General features: G+C 50.3%; 1 protein-coding gene across 1 annotated transcript in view; it reads right to left on the bottom strand.

The window, feature by feature from the left end:
- clpb (ClpB family mitochondrial disaggregase) overlaps window positions 1-22,337 on the bottom strand; it is a 121,750-nt gene that overhangs the window by 80,968 nt on the left and 18,445 nt on the right. Inside the window, exons 4-5 of the mRNA XM_055631527.1 lie at window positions 13,760-13,863; window positions 9,715-9,843 (exon numbers count right to left, since the gene is read on the bottom strand). Coding sequence (XP_055487502.1) covers window positions 9,715-9,843; window positions 13,760-13,863 — 233 coding nt within the window. The remainder of the gene's footprint in view (window positions 1-9,714; window positions 9,844-13,759; window positions 13,864-22,337) is intronic.

Below are 22,337 nucleotides of genomic sequence, written 5' to 3'. Positions count from 1 at the left end.
CTTTCATATGAAGAAAGACTGGATAGACTCGGCTTGTACTCGCTAGAATTTAGAAGATTGAGGGGGGATCTTATAGAAACTTACAAATTTCTTAAGGGGTTGGACAGGCTAGATGCAGGAAGATTGTTCCCAATGTTGGGGAAGTCCAGAACTAGGGGTCACAGTTTAAGGATAAGGGGGAAATATTTTAGGACCGAGATGAGAAAATCATTTTTTACACAGAGAGTGGTGAATCTGTGGAATTCTCTGCCACAGAAGATAGTTGAGGCCAGTTCATTGGCTATATTTAAGAGGGAGTTAGATGTGGCCCTTGTGGCTAAAGGGATCAGGGGGTATGGAGAGAAGGCAGGGATGGGATACTGAGTTGGATGATCAGCCATGATCATATTGAATGGATAACAAGGGAAATCAGGGATAGTATCAAAGCGAAGGATGATGCGTACAAATTAGCCAGAAAAAGCAGCATACCGGAGGACTGGGAGAAATTCAAAGACCAGCAGAGGAGGACAAAGGGCTTAATTAGGAAAGGAAAATAGATTATGAAAGAAAACTGGCAGGGAACATAAAAACTGACTGCAAAAGATTTTATAGATATGTGAAAAGAAAGAGATTAGTTAAAACAAATGTAGGTCCCTTGCAGTCAGAAACAGGTGAGTTGATCATGGGGAACAAGGATATGGCGGACCAATTGAATAACTACTTTGGTTCCGTCTTCACTAAGGAAGACATAAATAATTTGCCGGAAATAACAGGGGGCCGCGGGTCAAAGGAGTTGGAGGAATTGAGTGAAATCCAGGTTAGCCGGGAAGTGGTGTTGGGTAAACTGAATGTATTAAAGGCCGATAAATCCCCAGGGCCAGATAGGCTGCATCCCAGAGTACTTAAGGAAGTAGCTCCAGAAATAGTGGATGCATTAGTAATAATCTTTCAAAACTCTTTAGATTCTGGAGTAGTTCCTGAGGATTGGCGGGTAGCAAACGTAACCCCTCTTTTTAAGAAGGGAGGGAGAGAGAAAACGGGGAATTACAGACCAGTTAGTCTAACATCGGTAGTGGGGAAACTGCTAGAGTCAGTTATTAAAGATGGGATAGCAGCACATTTGGAAAGTGGTGAAATCATTGGACAAAGTCAGCATGGATTTACGAAAGGTAAATCATGTCTGACGAATCTTATACAATTTTTTCGAGGATGTAACTAGTAGCGTTGATAGGGGAGAACCAGTGGATGTGGTGTATCTGGACTTCCAGAAGGCTTTCGACAAGGTCCCACATAAGAGATTAGTATACAAACTTAAAGCACAAGGCATTGGGGGTTCAGTATTGATGTGGATAGAGAACTGGCTGGCAAACAGGAAGCAAAGAGTAGGAGTAAACGGGTCCTTTTCACAATGGCAGGCAGTGACTAGTGGGGTACCCCAAGGCTCAGTACTGGGACCCCAGCTATTTACAATATATATTAATGATCTGGATGAGGGAATTGAAGGCAATATCTCCACGTTTGCGGATGACACTAAGCTGGGGGGCAGTGTTAGCTGTGAGGAGGATGCTAGGAGACTGCAGGGTGACTTGGATAGGCTGGGTGAGTGGGCAAATGTTTGGCAGATGCAGTATAATGTGGATAAATGTGAGGTTATCCATTTTGGTGGCAAAAACAGGAAAGCAGACTATTATCTAAATGGTGGCCGATTGGGAAAGGGGGAGATGCAGCGAGACCTGGGTGTCATGGTACACCAGTCATTGAAGGTAGGCATGCAGGTGCAGCAGGCAGTAAAGAAAGCGAATGGTATGTTAGCTTTCATTGCAAAAGGATTTGAGTATAGGAGCAGAGAGGTTCTACTGCAGTTGTACAGGGTCTTGGTGAGACCACACCTGGAGTATTGCGTACAGATTTGGTCTCCAAATCTGAGGAAGGACATTATTGCCATAGAGGGAGTGCAGAGACGGTTCACCAGACTGATTCCTGGGATGTCAGGACAGTCTTATGAAGAAAGACTGGATAGACTTGGTTTATACTCTCTAGAATTTAGAAGATTGAGAGGGGATCTTATAGAAACTTACAAAATTCTTAAGGGGTTGGACAGGCTAGATGCAGGAAGATTGTTCCCGATGTTGGGGAAGTCCAGAGCAAGGGGTCACAGCTTAAGGATAAAGGGGAAATCCTTTAAAACCGAGATGAGAAGAACTTTTTTCACACAGAGAGTGGTGAATCTCTGGAACTCTCTGCCACAGAGGGTAGTTGAGGCCAGTTCATTGGCTATATTTAAGAGGGAGTTAGATGTGGCCCTTGTGGCTAAGGGGATCAGAGGGTATGGAGAGAAGGCAGGTACGGGATACTGAGTTGGATGATCAGCCATGATCATATTGAATGGCGGTGCAGGCTCGAAGGGCCGAATGGCCTACTCCTGCACCTAATTTCTATGTTTCTAAGGGCCTGTTTCCACACTGTATCTCTAAACTAAACCAAACTAAACTCCTCTCGACCCTCTCCAATGCCAGCGCACCCTTCCTCAGGGATGGGGCCCAAAACTGCTCGCAATACTCCAAATGTGGCCTGTACCAGCGCCTTCTAAAGCCACCGTGTCCTACGGGCAGCAATGCAACAAAATGTCTCAATCAGAAATGTCACCTATTCCTTTTCTCCAGAGATGCTTTAAGAGAGAGTTAGATAGAGCTCTATGGGGCTAGTGGAGTCAAGGGATATGGGGAGAAGGCAGGCACGGGTTATTGATAGGGGACGATCAGCCATGATCGCAATGAATGGCGGTGCTGGCTCGAAGGGCCGAATGGCCTCCTCCTGCACCTATTTTCTATGTTTCTATGCTGCCTGACCCGCGGAGTTACTCCAGCACTTTGTGTCTTATCTTTGGCGTAAACCGACATCTGCAGTTCCTTCCTACACAAGCTACACAATAGGGTGTAAGAAGGGAACTGCAGATGCTGGTTTAAACCGAAGTGAGACACAAAAAGCTGGAGTAACTCAGCGGGACAGGCAGCATCTCTGGAGAGAATGAATGGGTATTGTCAGGAGTTATGGGGAGAAGGCAGGAGAATGGGGTTAAGTTGGAGCGATAGATCAGCCTTCATTGAATGAGACAGTAGACTTGATGGGCCGAATGGCCTAATTCTGCCCCCATTCCTGCATCTAGCCTGTCCAACCCTTTAAGAACTTTGTAAGTCTTATAGAAACTTACAAAATTCTTAAGGGGTTGGACAGGCTATATGCAGGAAGATTGTTCCCGATGTTGGGGATGTCCAGAACAAGGGGGTCACAGTTTAAGGATAAGGGCAAAATCTTTTAGGGCCGAGATGAGAAAAACATTTTTCGCACAGAGAGTGGTGAATCTGTGGAATTCTCTGCTACAGAAGGTAGTTGAGGCCAGTTCATTGGCTATATTTAAGAGGGAGTTAGATGTGGCCCTTGTGGCTAAAGGGATCAGGGGGTATGGAGAGAAGGCAGGTACAGGATACTGAGTTGGATGATCTGCCATGATCATATTGAAGGGCCGAATGGCCTACTCCTGCACCTAATATCTATGTTTCTATGTTTCTATCACTTATGAACTAGTGAACAAGCCACAAGCACAGTTTGCTGCCCTGGTTTGCAAGAGTTAAATGACTTTAAACAAAAAGGACTGCTCCACTTATTGTGTTTTTCTACTATTATGACAGGTATTGATTTTTGAATTACTCATCCTGCCCCTCTCCCTCTCCTCTGTAAACTTTCAATTCCAATGGAGCGCTGGGGAGGGAGAGAGAGAGAGAGAGAGAGAGAGAAGAGAAGAAGAAAAAAAATGGCCCAAGTCAGTGATCTTTGCACCTTAGAAAGTCAGGCCCATCATTTACTGGGCTGAGTTTGGAGCGATGACGGATAGATTTCCCCACAGATGAGGCGATCGATCGCAGAGAGGAGCTTCACCCTGGGCCCAGCTCGCACAGGAGCCTCGCACCGGCAGAGCCACAGGGGTGTGCGAGCGTGCGGGGTTATTAATCAAATATTATATAGCGAGGCCTTCTAAACACGCAGCATGTCACACAGCTGTTGACCCGCAGATAAAGACTGGTCTGTGGGTGGCGACTAATTGCTCAAAGGCTTTGGGGCCTAAAGGTTGAGCCCTTGCTAGAGACATGAAGGGGGGGGGGGGGGGGGGCAAGGGAGAGATGCATTGACTGCACAAGCAAGGCCAGGCCAGCTGCTTGTTCTTTACAAAGACGAGAGAGGTGGGGGTGAGGGGAGGGGTAGGATTGAATAGCAGGGAAGATCTTTATGAACTACAACCCCGGTGAAGAGGCCAAGAGATCAGAGGAAGTGAGAGGGAAAATTATGCTTTTCATTATTAAAGTGTAATATTTTACACGTTTGTTGCGATCGATGGGACAGCGAGTCAACGGGTCTATCAATTATTGACGTGCTTAGTCAAAGATTTCCTGGTCCGAGAACACTGATGCAATTATTAAGAAAGCACATCAGCGCCTCTACTTCCTGAGAAGATTACGGAGAGTCGGTTTGTCAAGGAAGACTCTCTCTAACTTCTACAGGTGCACAGTAGAGAGCATGCTGACCGGTTGTATCGTGGCTTGGTTCGGCAACTTGAGCGCCCTGGAGAGGAAAAGACTACAAAAAGTAGTAAACACTGCCCAGTCCATCATCGGCTCTGACCTTCCTTCCATCGAGGGGATCTATCGCAGTCGCTGCCTCAAAAAGGCTGGCAGTATCATCAAAGACCCACACCATCATCTCCCTGCTACCTTCAGGTAGAAGGTACAGGAGCCTGAAGACTGCAACGTCCAGGTTCAGGAATAGCTACTTCCCCACAGCCATCAGGCTCTTAAACTTGGCTCGGACAAAACTGAACATTAATAGCCCATTATCTGTTATTTCCACTTGATCAGTTTATTTATTCATGTGTGTATATATTTATATAACGGTATATGGACACACTGATCTGTTCTGTATTCATTGCCTACTATGTTCTGTTGTGCTGAAGCAAAGCAAGAATTTCATTGTTCTATCAGGGACACATGACAATAAACTCTCTTGAATCTTGAAGAGTCAGGTTTGTGAATATGGGGGTGGCTGGAGTGGACGACGGTGCTGGGTGATGGTACGTTATTGTCACGTACCCGAGTATAGTCGGATTGCCAACTTTCTCACTCCCAAATAAGGGACAAAAGGTCAAAATAAGGGACAAATTCCCAACGGCAATTTGTTGACCGACTCAATAGACAACAGGTGCAGGACGAGGCCATTCGTCCCTTCGAGCCAGCACCGCCATTCAATGTGATCATGGCTGATCATCCACAATCAGTACCCCGTTCCTGCCTTCTCCCCATATCCCCTGACTCCACTATCTTTAAGAGCCCTATCTAGCTCTCCCTTGAAAGTATCCAGAGAACCGGCCTCCACCGCCCTCTGAGGCAGAGAATTCCACAGACTCACAACTCTCTGTGTGAAAAAGTGTTTCCTCATCTCTGTTCTAAATGGCTTGCCCCTTATTCTTAAACTGTGGCCCCTGGTTCTGGACTCTCCTAACATCGGGAACATGTTTCCTGCCTCTAGCGTGTCCAAACCCTTAATAATTTAATATGTTTCAATAAGATCCCCTCTCATCCTTCTAAACTCCAGACTACACAAACCCATCCGCTCCATTCTCTCAGCATATGACAGTTCCGCCATCCCGGGAATTAACCTTGTAAACCTACGCTGCACTCCCTCAATAGCAAGAATGTCCTTCCTCAAATTTGGAGCCTAAATGGCACACAATACTCCAGGTGTGGTCTCACTGGGCCCTGTACAACTGCAGATGGACCTGTTTGCTCCTATACTCAACTCCTCTTGCTATAAAGGCCAACATGCCGTTCGCTTTCTTCACTGCCTGTTGTACCTACATGTTTACTTTAATTGACTGATGAACAAGGGCCCCCCAGATCCCGTTGTACTTCCCCTTTTCCCAACTTGACTTGGCCGTGGCTGGGTGAATGATGAGTTGGCCCGGGTGCTGGACTGCACACAAAGAAAGCCCAGCCGGCGGGCCAGCTGAGGAGTTTTAGCCCGCGTCGCGCGCAAAGTCTGGCGCCCCGTCCAACTCGTGAACCGTTGATTGGCCGTGAGAAGGAGGGGTGGTGGTGGTGTCGGCGGTAAGCGAAGGTCCGAAGGTCGGACAGCTGGCCGGGCTGCCGACTGACCGACGGGACCACGGGCGAGGCTGCTGCTGCTGCTGCACTCCACGGGCTGCACTACGTCGGGACGGATGAGGCGGGGCCGGTCGTGGCGCTCTGACCCGACAGCCCCCTCGACCCGAGTAGTAGCGGTCAAATACGGGACAAGGGCGGACCCGTGTACGGGACAAACCAATTTGACCCAATATATACGGGATGTCCCCGCTAATACGGGACAGTTGGCGACTCTAGAGTACAGTGAAGTTCTTTTTTTACACACAGTTCAGTAGCAATGCTTTAGATACAGTGTGGAAATAGACCTTTCGGCCCACCAAGTCCGCACCAACCACCACCGGGCAGCATTGTGGCGCAGCGGTAAAGTTACTGCCTCACAGCGCCAGAGATTTGCGTTGGTTCCTGACTATGGGTACTGTCTGTACGGAGTTTGTACGTACTGCCTGTGACCGTGTGGGTTTTCTCCAGGTGCTCAAGTTTTCTCCCACTTTCCAAAGACGTCTAGGTTTGTAGGTTAATTAGCTTCAGTAAAGGTTGTAAATTGTCCCTAGTGTGTAGGATAGAGCATGTGTACGGGGAAGGCTGGTTGGCACGGATTCGCTGGGCCGAAGGTTTCGTGCTGTATCTATAAACTAAACAGTGCAGTGACAATCCTTTAGAGATACAGTATGAAATCCCGCCATTCGGCCCACCGAGTGTGCAATCACCCGCACACAGGCACTAGTTTTATTACCTAGGGTGCCTGGAATGCGCTGCCAGGCATGGTGGTGGAGGCATGTGGGCCAACGCGGGCAGGTGGGACAAGTGTAGATGGGACATGTTGGCCAGTGTGGGCAAGTTGGGCCTGTTTCCATGCTATATGACTCGATGACTCAATGACAAAGTCTAGAACCCGACTGATGTTGTCAAGGACACAATGGTAAGAGTTTAGTTTCAGTTCAGTTTAGTCTATTGTCACGTGTACCGAGGTACAGTGAAAAGCTTTTTTGTTGCGTGCTAACCAGTCAGCGGAAAGACAACACATGATTACAATCGAGCCGTCCACAGTGTACAGATACATGATAAAGGAATGGTACACAAAAATGCTGGAGAAACTCAGCGGGTGCAGCAGCATCTATGGAGCAAAGGAAATAGGCAATGTTTCGGGCCGAAACCCTTCTTCAGACTGATGGAGGGTGGGGAGGGCGGGGAGAAGAAAGAAAAAAGGAGGAGGAGGAGCCCGAGGGCTGAGGGAGAGATAGGAAAGGGAGGAGACAGCAAGGGCTAACAAAATTGGGAGAATTCAATGTTCATGCCACCAGGATGCAGACTCCCCAAGCGGAATATGAGGTGCTGTTCCTCCAATTTCCGGTGGTGCTCGCTCTGGCCATGGAGGAGGCCCAGATTCAGATTCAGATTCAGATTCAATGTAATTGTCATTGTCAGTGTACAGTACAGAGACAGAGAGGTCGGATGCGGAATGGGAATGAGGATAAAGGAATAACGTTTAGTGCAAGGTAAAGACAGTAAAGTCCGATCAAAGATAGTTTGAGGGTCACCAATGAGGTAGATAGTAGCTTAGTTTAGTTTAGAGATACACAGCGGGAAAAGGCCCTTTGGCCCACTGAGTCCACACTGACCAACGATCCCACACATTAACACTATCCTAGGACCAATTCTATGTCAATTCCCGCACACTAACACTATCCCACACACACCTGGGACTGTTTTACATTTACAATGCATTCAGAAAGTATTCACATTTTCATCATTTTGTTACGTTACAGCCTTATTTTAAAATGGATTCAATTCATTTTTTTAAATCATCAATCTACACACAATACCCCAGAACGAAGATGCGAAAATCAGGTGTTTAGGAATTTTTGCAAAGTAATTAAAAATAAATAATTGAAATATCACATTTACATAAGTATTCAGACCCTTTGCTATGACACTCAAAATTGAACTCAGGTTCATCCTGTTTCCATTGATTATCCTTGAGATGTTTCTACAACTTGATTGGAGTCCACCAGTGGTACATTACATTGATTGGACATGATTTGGCAAGGCACACACCTGTGTATAGGGTGATTTCACCAAAGTGAAAATGAGCGTAGATCCCCCCTCACGTGACCGAAACATTTAACTGGAGGACATATGTCACTTCGGTACATGTTAGTGAATGGGGAAACACGTACTTTCACACCCGTTAAAAACATGGAAAACGGCTGATTTTTTAGCTGACATTTTCTGTGCTAGTCGGGGTGACCGTGAAGCACAGGACCTAAATTTTCAGGCAAAGAAAAAGATAGAAAGTAAGGTAATTACAAGAGGGAACTGAAGGTGGAAAAACAGCGGAAGTGAACAGCCGACATTTGCCGTGGAGATTTAAAGGTCCAAAATATCGGGAATTATCGCGTTTGCTCGCTGAATTTCATCAAAAGTAAGGAATTATTGACTTACTTTTGATGAAATTCAGCGAGCAAACCCAATAATGTATATAAGGTCCCACAGTTGACAGTGCCCGTCAGAGCAAAAACCAAGCCATGAAGACGAAGGAATTGTCCTCCGAGACAGGATTGTGTCGAGACACAGATCTGGGGAAGGGTATTGTGTGCAGATCGTTGATTTAAAAAAAATAATTTAATCCATTTTAGTATAAGGCTGTAATGTAACAAAATGTGGAAAAGGTGAAGGGGTCTGAATACTTTCTGAATGTACTGTACACCTAGCCAATGAATCTACAAACCTGCACGTCTTTGCAGTGTGGGAGAAACCTAAGATCTTGATGCAAGTTTTACACGCTTAATTCCCGGGATGGCGGGACTGTCATATGCTGAGAGAATGGAGCAGCTCGGCTTGTACACTCTGGAGTTTAGAAGTATGAGGGGGTATCTCATTGAAACATATAAGATTGTTAAGGTCCTGGACACGCTAGAGGCAGGAAACATGTTCCCGATGTTGGGGGAGTCCAGAACCAGGGGCCACAGTTTAAGAATAAGGGGTAGGCCATTTAGAACGGAGACGAGGAAACACTTTTTCTCACAGAGAGTTGTGAGTCTGTGGAATTCTCTGCCTCAGGGGGCGGTGGAGGCCGGTTCTCTGGATGCTTTCAAGAGAGAGCTAGATAGGGCTCTTAAAGATAGCGGAGTCAGGGGATATGGGGGAGAAGGCAGGAACGGGGAACTGATTGGGGATGATCAGCCATGATCACATTGAATGGCGGTGCTGGCTGGAAGGGCCAAATGGCCTACTCTTGCACATATTGTCTAGTGTCTAATGTAACAAAATGTGGAAAGAGTGAAGGGGTCTGAATACTTTCTGAATGTACTGCACACTAAGCCAATGAATCTACAAATCTGCACGTCTTTGGAGTGTGGGAGAAAACCGAAGATCCTCGCAGGTCACGGGGAGAACGGACAAACCCCGTATGGACAGCAGACATGGTCTGGATCAACCCCGTGTCTCTGGCGCTGCAAGCGGTGTAAGGCAACAACTCTAGCGCTGCGCCATCGTGCCGCCCCTGTTCAGCTCTCAGGCTGCATGTGATTAATACTGTGCTTACCAGCGTGAAGCAGCAGCTTGGTGGTGTGGAGGTCGTCTGCCAGCACGGCGTAGTGTAGAGCGCTGCAGCCTCGGAAACTGGCACGAGTGTTCAGCCGATTACTGAACTCGTCCTCCCTGCTCACCAGCACTACAGGGGAAAAGCACAGCCCTGGTTAATCATCCCCACCATATATAGAAACATAGGTGCAGGAGTAGGCCGTTCGGCCCTTCCAGCCAGCACCGCCATTCAATGTGATCACGGCTAATCTTCTTCGTGCGTATGGCGTGCACAGCCTAAAGTTGTAGGACAACTTGTTCTATTTGATTGTGTGCACGCTGGGCTGATTGCATTCGTCGAAACAGGGCGGACCACGTGAAGGTTGCAATCTTCCACCCCAATCACGGCTGCTCATCCACGATCAGTACTGTGGCAGAGAATTCCACAGATTCACAACTCTCTGGGTAAATTTTGTTTTCTCGGCTCAGTCCTAAATAGCCTTCCCTTCCTTCCTTTCTTCCTTCCCGCCCCCCCCCCCCCCTCCCCATCCCCCCCCCCCCCCTCCCATCCCCCGCCCGCCCCATTAGTCTGAAGAAGGGTCTCGACTCGAAACGTCACCTATTTCCTTCGCTCCATAGACGCTGCCTCACCCGCTGAGTTTCTCCAGCATTTTTGTCTACCTTCAATTTTTCCAGCATCTGCAGTTCTTTCTTAAACATACCCGTTATTCTCAAACAGTGACCCCTGGTTCTGGACTGCCCCTAACATGGGGAACATTTTTCCTGCCTCTACCCTGTCCAACCCTTGGAGAATTTTACGTGCGTCTATGTCCCCGCACATACGCTGTCTCCGTAGCGTGGAAACAGGCCCCTCTGTCCCACTTCCACACCGAACAATATGCCCCACCTGCACTCGTCCCACCGGCCCGTGTGTGGCCTGTATACCTCTAAACCTGCCCTATCCATGTTCCTGTCCAAGTGCCCTTTAAATGTTTAGTTTAGAGATACAGCGTGGCCAGCATGGGGTTGATCAGCCATGATCACATTGAATGGCGGCGCTGGCTCGAAGGGCCGAATGGCATACTCCTGCACCTATTGTCTATTGTTTCTTGTTTAGAGTTTAGAGTTTAAAGTTACAGCATGGAAACAGGCCCTTCAGCCCACCAAGTCCGCGCCGACCAGCGATCACCCCGTACACAAGCACCATCTTACACACTGGGGGCAAGTTCCAATTTTACCAATCAACCTACAAACCTGCACGTCTTTGGAGTGTGGGAGGAAACCGAAGATCTCGGAGAAAACCCACGCGGGTCACGGGGAGAAGGTTCAAACTCCGTACAGACAGCACCCATAGTCGGGATGGAACCCGGGTCTCCGGCGCTGTGAGGCAGCAACTCTACCGCTGCGCCACCGTGACCACCCAACATGATTCCTGGCCTCACAAAACCCCTCTGGGATCTAAGATGAACGTCCAGTGCAGATCAATCCATCTAGATCATAGAGTCATTCTGCACGGAGACAAGCCCTGTCATCCATGCCTCATCTAAGCCCTTCTCCATAGCCTGCATTTGGCCCATATCCCTCTCAACTTTTCCTGCCCATGTACCTGTCCAAATGTCACTATAGTACCTGTCTCAACTACCCACCCTCCCTCTCGCTCCATACACACTCCAGCCTCTGTTAGAAACGTGTGTGTGTGTGTGTGTGTAGGGAGGGAGAGATAGAGAGGGGGATATGCAGAGTTAGAGAGAGAATGGAGAGAGAGAGGGATATGGAGAGAGAGATGGAGAGATTGGTAGAGAGATGGAGTGAGAGATGGAGAGAGAGAGGGAAAGAGAGAGGGGGAGAGAGAGGTAGTGTGTGTGTGTCCATGTGTGTGCATGCGTACGTCTTTATGTGTGTGCGCGTGTGTGCATGCGTGTGTACGTGAAAGTGTGCATGTGCGAATGTGTGTGCGTGTGTGTATGTGTATGCATGCCTGTGTATGTGTGTGCACGTGCCTTGTGCGAGTGTGTGTGCATGTGTGCGTGCGCAGGCTTGTGAACGTGTATGTGTGTGCGTATGCGTGTGTGTGTATGTGTGTGCGTATGTGTGTGCGTACGTGTGTGTGTGCGTGCGCATGCGTGTGTACGTGTGCGTCTGTGTGCATGCAGGTGTACGTGTGCGTGTGTGTGTGCGCGTGCCGTGTGCGTGTGTCTGCATGTGCGTGATTTTTAAACCATTTGTTACGCGGAGACCCCTTTTATTTCCGACAGGGAAAGTGTAGGGAGCAGCGGTTGCCACAGAAGATGAATTTCAGACACTACCAGTCTCCACTATAAAAAGATTAAAACATTATTATTGTTTTCCCCCATGGTTCAACGTGACAGGGCAGTCATCATTTGTAAAAAATGTCTGTGCATGAGATAACTACAGCAAACTCAATAAAGTGTCAGCTGGTGACTGCTCTGCCATCCATCAGTGGGGCTGGCTGGAACATTTCACTCGTTGTTGCCACTGACACTAAAACAGATGCCGCCAATATTTCTGCAACATTTGAACATTAAAAAACAACAAAAGAACGGGGAGAGAGGATGTGACAGGAGGGGGGGGGGGGGGGGGGGGGGGGATGATGGGGTGGGAAGAGATCCAATAAATTAATAAACCGGAAACAGATATTAAATTAGTTTCGTTTCGAGATACAGCGCGGAAACAGGCCCTTCGGCCCAGCGAGTCCGTGCCGTACCAGCGATCCCCGCACACTAGCACCATCCTACACACACTGGGGACGATTTACAATTATTATCAAGCCCATGAACTTACAAACCTGCACGTCTTTGTAAACTGAAGATCGTGGAGAAAACCCATGGGGAGAAGGTACAAACTCCGTACAGACAGCACCCGAACAAGCCAATTAACCTACAAACCTGTACTCCAGTTTTCCAATCAGAGGGTGGTGGGTGTCAGGAAAGAGCTGCCAGTAGTTGAGGCAGGGACTATAACAACAATGAAAAGGACTTGGATAGGTGCATGGTTAGGAAAGGTTCAGAGGGACATGAGCCAAATGGAGGACTAGTGCAGATGGGGCATCTTGGTCGGCATGGGCAAGTTGGGCTGAAGGGCCTGTTTCTACGTGTAAGAAAGAACTTCACATGCTGGTTGAAATCGAAGGTTTAACAAGCAGAATGCAGGAAGTTGTGACCACTGCCCAGTCCATCATCGGCTCTGACCTCCCCACCATTGAAGGGATCAATCGCAGTCGCTGCCTCAAAAAGGCTAGCAGCATCATCAAGGACCCACACCATCCTGGCCACACACTCATCAGGTAGAAGGTACAGGAGACTGAAATCTGCAACATCCAGGTTCAGGAACAGCTACTTCCTGAAGAAAGGTTTTGGCCTGAAACGTCGCCTATTTCCTTAGTTCCATAGATGCTGCTGCACCTGCTGAGTTTCTCCAGCACTTTTGTCTACCTTTGATTTTCCAGCATCTGCAGTTCCTTCTTAAACAGCTACTTCCCCACAGCCATCAGGCTATTAAACACAATATCAAACAAACTCTGAACTATAACAGCCTATTGCACTTTATCTGTTTATTTATATGTATAAATATGGTCTACGGTATATAGACACACTGATCTATTCTGTATTATTCTGTTGTGCTTGAGCAAGCAAGAATTTAATTGTCCTATCTGGGACACATGACGATAAACTCTCTTGATTTGAGGTAGACACAAAATGCTGGAGTAACTCAGCGGGACAGGCAGCATCTCTGGATAGAAGGAATGGGCGACGTTTCGGGTCGAGACCCTTCTAATTGATAAATTCATATAATTGATATAATTTAATTGCCACACAACCAGGGTCGGTGGAATTTTGGGTTGCCAGCAGCGGTACAGTAATAAAGAACACACAACCACAATTAAAATGTTACACAAACATCCACCACAGCATTCATCACAGTGGTGGAAGGCACAAAACTTGGCCTGTCTCTAAACTAAACTAAACTAAGAAAGATGACAATCCGGGTGGGGGGGGGGGGGGGGGGTGGACTCAGACTCCGCTGGGCAGTGCAGGGACTGGACGTACCTTCCAAGGAGTGGACTCGCTTCTCCCTCGATGTCTCGTACACGTTTCTGAACTCATCTCCCAGGTTGGGGTCAGCACCAGCCTCTAACAGCACCTTCACCCCACTGTAAGCAAGACAAACACAGCTCTCATCAGTCCATAAACAATAGACAACAGACAATAGGTGCAGGAGTAGGCCATTTGGCCCTTCGAGCCAGCACCACCATTCAGTGTGATTATGGCTGATCATCCCCAATCAGTACCCCGTTCCTGCCTTCTCCCCATATCCCCTGACTCCGCTATCTTTAAGAGCCCTATCTAGCTCTCTCTTGAAAGCATCCAGAGAACCGGCCTCCACCGCCCTCAGAGTCCATAAGTTACAGGAGCAGAATTGCAGGCCATTTGGCCCATCTGAGGAAGGATGTGCCGGCTCTGGAGAGGGTCCAGAGGAGGATTACAAGAATGATCCCAGGAATGAGTGGGTTAACATACGATGAGCGTTTGTCGGCCCTGGGCCTGTACTCGCTGGAGTCTAGAAGGATGAGGGGGGACCTCATTGAAACTTACAGAATAATGAAAGGCCTGGATAGAGTGGGTGTGGAGAGGATGTTTCCACTAGTGGGAGAGTCTAGGACCAGAGGTCACAGCATCAGAATTAAAGGACGTTCCTTTAGGAAGTTGATGAGGAGGAACTTCTTTAGTCAGAGGGTGGTGAATCTGTGGAACTCATTGCCACAGACGGCTGTGGAGGCCAAGTCAGTGGATATTTTTAAGTCAGAGATAGACAGATTCTTGATTAGAACGGGTGTTGGGGGTTATGGGGAGAAGGCAGGAAAATGGGGTTAGGAGGCAGAGATCAGCTATGATTGAATGACGGTTTGCGCGCGCTATCGCTAACCAAGATGCGCTTGTTCTGGTGAAGGGCACTCAATATGAAATATTCATTCCCACTCCCTCCCAACAGACGCTGTCCAGTCAGCTGAGTGGGTCCAGCATCCTCTGTGACCAAGCGCAGGCTTGGCGATCGTTTTGTCCAACACCTCCGCACAGATCGCAATAACCAACCTGATCTCCCGGTGGCTCAGCACTTCAACTCCCCCTCCCATTCCCAATCCGACCTTTCTGTCCTGGGTCTCCTCCATGGCCAGAGTGAGTCCCACCGTAAACTGGAGGAGCAGCACCTCATATTTCGCTTGGGTAGTTTACACCCCAGCGGTATGAACATTGACTTCTCCAATTTCAGGTAGTCCCGGCTTTCTCCCTCCTTCCCCTCCCCTTCCCAGCTCTCCCACAGCCCACTGTCTCCGCCTCTTCCTTTAGAGAGGGAGTGGGTGGGGGGTAGAGCAGGGGTAGAGGGGAGCCAGAGGGGGAGGGGGAGGAGGATCATGGGGGGGAGGGACAAGAAAGCAGAAAAGCAGATTTAAAAAAGGTGAAGTGCTGGATATTTGTTGACATTAAACTCCTCATCCTTTCAGAGGGCTGGTTCTAGGAATGGAAGTGCAAACATAGCTGTCTCTAAAACTAAACTAGTCTGGCTGGGGTGGGAGGGGAGAGGGTAGGGGATCGGATGAGAGGAGAGGGGAGGACAGGGGAGGGAAGAAGAGGGGAGTGGTGGGGAGGGTATGGGATGGGAGGGAGGGAGGAGAGGAGAGGACGCTTCTCCCTCGAAGAGTAAATGAACTCAGGGGAGGGGAGGGTATGGGAGGGGAGGGGAGGGGAGGAGTAAGGAAGGACAGGAGGGGAGGAGATACAATAGACAACAGACAATAGTTGCAGGAGGAGGCCATTCGGCCCTTTGAGCCAGCACCGTCATTCAATGCGATCACGGCTGATCATCCCCAATTGGTACCCCGTTCCTGCCTTCTCCCCATATCCCCTGACCCCGCTATCTTTAAGAGCTCTATCTAACTCTCTCTTGAAAGTATCCAGAGAGGGGAGGGGAGGGTAGGAGAGAGGTGAAGAGGAGCGGAGGGGAGGAGAGGGAAGGATGGGCAGGAGATGGGAGGGATGGAGAGGAAGGAGAGGAGGGGAGGAGAGGGGAGTGGAGGGTTGGGGAGGGGATGGAAGGGATGAGAGGGGATGGGGAGGGGTGGGGGGGGATGAAGGGGAGGGTGTGGGAGTCAGTGAGCTGAGTTCAGGGCAGTAGAAGCAGTGTATTTGTGTGCAGTGATGTGGGGCAGTGGCTGATCGCTGCAGGGGGCATTGACACAAAGGGGAAGGGGACAGTATGTGGGGGCGTGTACATGAGGCCGTGGCTTTCCCCGAGCAATGCACAGGCAGGGGTACAAAGCAGCGACAGGGGGAGAAGGCAGGAACGGGGTACTGATTGTGGATGATCAGCCATGATCACATTGAATGGCGGTGCTAGCTCAAAGTGCCGAATGGACTACTCCTGCACCTATTGTCTATTGTCTATCTCTGCATAGATACAAGATACAAGATACAATTTATTTGTCATTTGGACCCCTTGAGGTCCAAACGAAATGCCGTTTCTGCAGCCATACATTACAACCAAGACACAACATAATTTACATAAATATCCATCACATCGCTGTGATGGAAGGCCAAAAAAACTTATCTCTCCACTGCACTCTCCCCCCCCTCCCCGATGTCAGTCAAAGTCAAAGCCCCCGGCTGGCGATGGCGATTGTCCCGCGGCCAAGGTCGCACACCGGGTTCTTGATGTTAGAGCCCCCGGCGTGCGCTCGCAGAGTCCCGCAGCCATTCCAAGCCGCGCGGGGCAGTGATGTAAGGCCCCGCTCCAGGAGCTCTTCGACCCCGTAACTCGGGCGGGAGAAGTCGCCGTTGCGGGAGCCCTGAAAAGCGGTCTCCCTCCAGGGACCCGCGGGCTCCCGGTGCCGCCGTCCGCCAGACCCGCAGTTGCAGCCTCCGAATCTCCGGAGGTCGGGCCGCAGCAGCGCTCCACCACCGCTAGTGAGTAGTCGGCACCAGAGCCCCCGGTCTTCCTGTTGGAGGCCGCTCCACGTTGCAGCCCCAACGACAACGGAGACCCGATACAGAAAAGGTCGGGTCTCTCGTGCAGGGAGAGATTTAAAAGTTACCCCCACACACATACCCCAACAAAAAATAACAAAAACTACATAAAAACATAGACAAAAAATAATAAAAACGCAAACGGGCTGCAGAGGCCGCTGCTGCCGAGAGTCGCGCCGCCTACCTAGACTAAACATCTGCTGCCTTTTAGACTTTAGATGTAAATTAGGACAACTGGCCCATCAAGTCTACTCCGCCACTCAATCATGGCTGATCTATCTCTCCCTCCTGACCCCATTCTCCTGCCTTCTCCCCATAACCCCCGACACCCGTACTGATCAAGCCCGTGACGACCAGCGATCACCCCGTACACTAGTGCTGTCCTACACACACTAGGGGCAGTTTACAGTTTTTCTTTTAGAAACCAAAGCCAATTGATCTACAAACCTGCACGTCTTTGTAGTGGGGGAGTAAACCTGGGGAAAACCCACGCAGGTCACGGGGAGAACCTACAAACTGTGTGCAGACAGCATCCGGAGTCAGGATCGATCCCGGGTCTCCGGCGCTGTGAGGCAGCAACTCTACCTGCTGCGCCTCCTTGTTGCCACCCCCTTTGTTGTTGCAACTACAACAGCACCCGTAGTCAGGATCGAACTCTCTCAATACCTCGCCCTCCCACAGCGCGGTGCTCCCTCACCCCCCCCCCCGCCCCCTTGGACGTCCCGCAGCCCCGACGTCGGACCCGGCGAGCGGTCCTGGACATCGGGCCGCCCGTAGCTGCAACTGCGGAGGGCTTGGGGAGGCCCTGACCACTGGGAACAGCGGAGGAAGAGACTGACTTTGGTGCCTTCCCACACAGTGGGAAACTGTGATTCTGCTGTGTGGGGATGTGTTATGTTAAATTCTATAGTGTGTGTTCTTTATACCCTTTCTGGCTTAACCCCTCCCTTCACCACCTCCAGTTTAAATTCCAGTTGGAATATTTTGGAGGACCCAAGAACCAAGACATGAAGCCATTTTGAATCCATTTCTTGAGTGGACTATATTGATCGGCAGGGGGGGGTTGGTGGGGAACAAAGCAATGTTATGATGGAAGCTAGGTCTTTTATGGAAAGGCACTTCACATCAACTGTGTGAGTGCTGAAGCTGACTTTTCATGCTCTAGCCCAGGGACACAAGGAGAACAGATTTTATTGCTGATCCTAACAGCGCTTGTAATGAGTGGTTTGCTGGGCCACTTCAGAGGGCAAATGAGTCAAGAGCATTACTGTCAGAGTTAAGCCGGGACGGGCAGGGCTGGTAGAATGCTGCACTCAGGGTCATTACTGAACCAGCTGGGATTGGCAACAATCAGACAACTTTATGATTACTTTTACCGAGACAAGATTTTTATTTCTGTTAAAACGGAATTGAAATTCTTCAACGGCTGCTCGGGGACTTGAAGCCTCATTCTCCGGGTTATTAGTGGGATATCATAAGCACCAGTCCCGGTTGCAAAAAGACATTAATTACTGGCAAACTGAATCTTTCCGAAGGCTTCATACTCCAAACAAGCACCTGCCTCTTCCTTCAAACTCTCAGTGGCACTTCCACCATTTTCCACAGAGTTGCAGCACGGGACCAGGCCCTTCGGCCCACCTTGTCCTCCGCGGTCTGTGGAGCTTCTAGCTGCGGGCGCGGCGTGGACTTTCCATCGCGGAGTCTGGGATCCCTTGCCGGGGATCGCCGGAGACGAGCTCCGACCGCCGGCCTGCAGCCTATAACATCGTGAAGCCGCCCGCGGTCTCCGGTGGAAAGCAGCCGACTCGGGACCTCCAAGCCGTGGAGCAAAGATCCTATAGCGAACAATATGGTCCACTTGACAAAAAAGACGTAGTACGGTCACGGGCAGATTCACGGGTAATTTTCGGCCCCCATTTCCGTAACCGGCTTCCGTCTCCGCACCAAAGATCCCGTGGCGGAGCAACGATAACTAGTGCGGAGACGGAAGCCGGTTACGGAAACATCCTCGAAAAAATAAAAGTTATTTGGGAAAAATCTTCTCCTCATTTTCAGAATTACAAACTGTTCCCCCGCAACGTTGATTACAGTGTGAGTCGGGTCGGGTCGGGTCGGGTTACTGAAATGGATGAATAATAGGCCCACGTTCCGCTCCGTTGCGTACTACACATCAGCGCATTGCATTTAGAAGGTGTGGTCTATCTTGCTCCGCTAGAGGATCTTTGCCGCGGAGTGTTTGCATCATCCCGACGAGAGGGCCTGTAAATCGGGCTGTTCGTAGCAGCAGCTACAGACGGTTCATGGTCCCCGACCACGGGTGAACAAAGGAGGAGGACTGGCTGAACTTTGGTGCCTTCCACCACAGTGAAGAATATTGATTCCACTGTGGTGGATGTTCGTGTTGTATTCTATTGTGTATTGTTCTCTTTTGATTGTCTGGCTGCATGGTAAATCAAATTCCACTGTACCTCAATTGGTGCACGTGGCAATCAACGTGAACTTGAACTTGACGACCCACGGACTATCCTTGTTCGGACTTTGGCAGACACATAATGCAGGAGTAACTCAGCGGGACAGGCAGCGTCTCTGGAGAGAAGGAATGGGCGACGTTTCGGGTCGAGACCCTCAAAAAGGCTAGCAGCATCATCAAGGACCCCCACCATCCTGACCACACACTCATCTCCCCGCTACCTTCAGGTAGAAGGTACAGGAGCCTGAAGACTGCAACGTCCAGGTTCAGGAATAGCTACTTCCCCACAGCCATTAAACTCGGCTCGGACAAAACTCTGAACATTAAGAGCCCATTATCTGTTTATTTGCACCTTATCAGTTTATTTATTCATGTGTGTATATATTTAATATAATGGTACTAGACCAAGTGCAGACCCGTTGGGTCTGTTCCCCCAACGTGTGGTTGTGGGGGGGAAGCGGCATGCAGCATCACACACACTAACTATCCCCCCACCCCCGCACACACGCTAATTACCCCCCTTGATATTATATTAATATTATTAATTTGCTCCTTTTACCCCATAACCACCCTATCAACTGATGCAAAGCCCCCAACTTGCAGTCACATCTAGACTAGAGAGGGGGAGCAGAGACAGAGGGGTAAGAGGGAGAGGAGGGTGGAGGGAAGGAGAAGAGGGAAGGTGGGTGAGGGGGGAAATGTGGGAGAGGAGGGGTGAGAGGGAGGGGAGGAGAGAGAGAGGGGAGGAGAGAGGGGGTGAGAGTGAGGGGGAGAGAGAAGGGATGCTGAGAGGGGGTGAGGGGAGGTGGGGGAGCATGGAGGGGGAGGGAGGGTGGAGGGAAGAGAGTTGGGGGTGTGGAGGGGAGGGGGGGTTAGGGGAGGGAGGGAGGGTGGGGGGGGGGGATGGAGGGGAGGAGGGGGGGAGGGGGGAGAGAGAGAGGAGGGGGGAATTGGGGGGTATTAGGGGAGGGGGAGGGGGAGGAGAGGGGGGAGGAGAGGGGGGAGGGGGAGGAGAGGGGGAGAAGGAGGGGGGGGAGGGGGAGAGGAGGGGGGAGGCGAAGGGGAGAGGGGGGGGTGCTGAGTGAGGGGGAGGGGAGAGGGGGGTGCTGAGAGGGGGGTGAGGTGAGGGGAGGGGGGGAGAGGTGGGGAGCAAGGGGGTGGAGGGAAGGGGGTAGGGGGGTGTGGAGGGGGTGGGGGGGTTTAGGGGAGGGAGGATGGGGGAGGGGATGGAGGGGAGAGGAGGGAGAGAGAGAGGAGGGGGAATTGGGGGGAGAGGAGGGAGAGGGGAGAGGGGGGAGAGGGGGGGAAGGGAGGGTGGAGGAGGAGGAGGGAGAGAGAGGGGGGTGCTGAGAGGGGGGAGAGAGAGGAGAGAGAGGGAATTGTGGGGGAGGGGGAGAGGAGGGGGAGGAGGGGGCAAGGGGGCGAGGGGGGGAGAGAGGGGGGAGAGGGGGTGCTGAATGAGGGGGGGAGAGGGGGGGTGCTGGAATGAGGGGGAGAGAGAGGGGGTGCTGAGAGGGGATGAGGTGAGGGGGAGGGGAGGGGAGAGGGTGGGAGGGTGGAGGGAAGTAAGGGGGTGGAGGGGGGAGGGTTTAGGGGAGGGAGGGTGGGGGAGGGAATGGGGGGGGAGGAGGGGGAGAAGAAAGAGGGGGAGAGGGGGAGAGGGAGAGGAGGGGTAGAGAGGGGGAAGGGAGAGAGAGAGGAGGGGGGAGAGAGAGAACCAAACCATATTTTCATTTTCAAACCACATTAAGGGCACCCACAGATAAGTAGACATGCGTTTAGTGTTATTCAGAGGTCAGAGAGACGCGACCTCCATCTTGCAGAGACTGAGTGAGGTACACCACTTCCTGGTTGTATAGTCCCTCCCCCTCCCTCCAGCAGGGGCAGCAGAGAGAATGGCGATTTAAAAGAAAACATTAATATCTCTCTGATTTTTCATCGATGGGAAAGAGCCTCTGGTCCAGGAAGGCAGACCTGGGCTCTGAGCGAGGTGGCCAACAATGACGGCCGTAGGTGGCGGCGTTCTTTCGGAAATCGCAGCACAGTGGGCCAAAAGCGGTCCAGATCAGACTTTTAGTAATATAGATAGATATGGACACACTGATCTGCTCTGTAGTCATGCCTACTATGTTGTGTTGTGCTGAAGCAAAGCAAGAATTTCATTGTCCTATCAGGGACACATGACAATAAACTCTCTTGAATCTTCAGATCGGACTTTGCTGGCTTCACCTTGCACTAAACATTATTCCCTTATAATCATGTATCTGTACGCTGTGAATGGCTCGATTGTAATCATGTATTGTCTTTCTGCCGACTGGTTAGCACGCAACAAAAACAAAAGCTTTTCACTGTACCTCGGCACGCGTGACGCTAAACTAAAGTGAACTTGGCCATGCCGTCCAAGTTGGCATTCCGCGCTAGTCCCGTTTATCCCTCTGAACCTTTCCCATCCATAAATCTGTCCAAATTAAAAGCCACAATTTTATTCCCTTCCACACTTCCCCCTGGCCGCTCGTACCAGATACAGACTACCCTCCAAGTGAAAAAGCTGCCCCCAAGGTCCCTCTTAAATCTCTCCCCTCTAGCCTGAAGCCTGTGCCCTCTAGTTTTAGAATCCTCCACCCTGGGAAACAGACTGTGAGCGTTCACTTTATCCATGCCCCTCACGATCTTGTACACTGCAGCAGTCACTGGAAGTGTCTTGAGAGCAGTCAGGGTTACTGTCGAAGAAACACTGAAGGTGCTGTTGTGTTTGAAGGTGGACACATCTCCAGGGCCTGATCAGATATATCCGAGGACATTGCGGGAAACTAGAGAGGAAATTGCGGGAGCCCTGGTTGAAATTTCCGAGCCGTCATTAAATACAGGAGAGGTGACGGAAGACAGGAGGGGGGCAAATGTTGTGCCTCTTTTCAAGAAGGGCTGCAGGGAAAATGCTGGGAACTATAGGCCGGTGAGCTTAACATCTGTAGTTGGTAAGTTACTGGAGAGTATTCTGAGGGATAGGATAAACAGGCATTTGGATGGGCAAGGGTTGATTAGGGACAGTCAGCATGGTTTTGTACGTGGGAGGTCGTGTCTCACAAATCTGATTGAGTGTTTTGAAGACGTAACCAAAAAGGTCGATGAGGGCAG

This window comes from Leucoraja erinacea, unplaced genomic scaffold (genome assembly GCF_028641065.1).
Source record: "Leucoraja erinacea ecotype New England unplaced genomic scaffold, Leri_hhj_1 Leri_78S, whole genome shotgun sequence".
NCBI lineage: Eukaryota > Metazoa > Chordata > Chondrichthyes > Rajiformes > Rajidae > Leucoraja > Leucoraja erinaceus.
The sequence above is the reverse complement of the archived record's forward strand: the minus strand, read 5'-3'. Positions and strand labels throughout refer to the sequence as shown.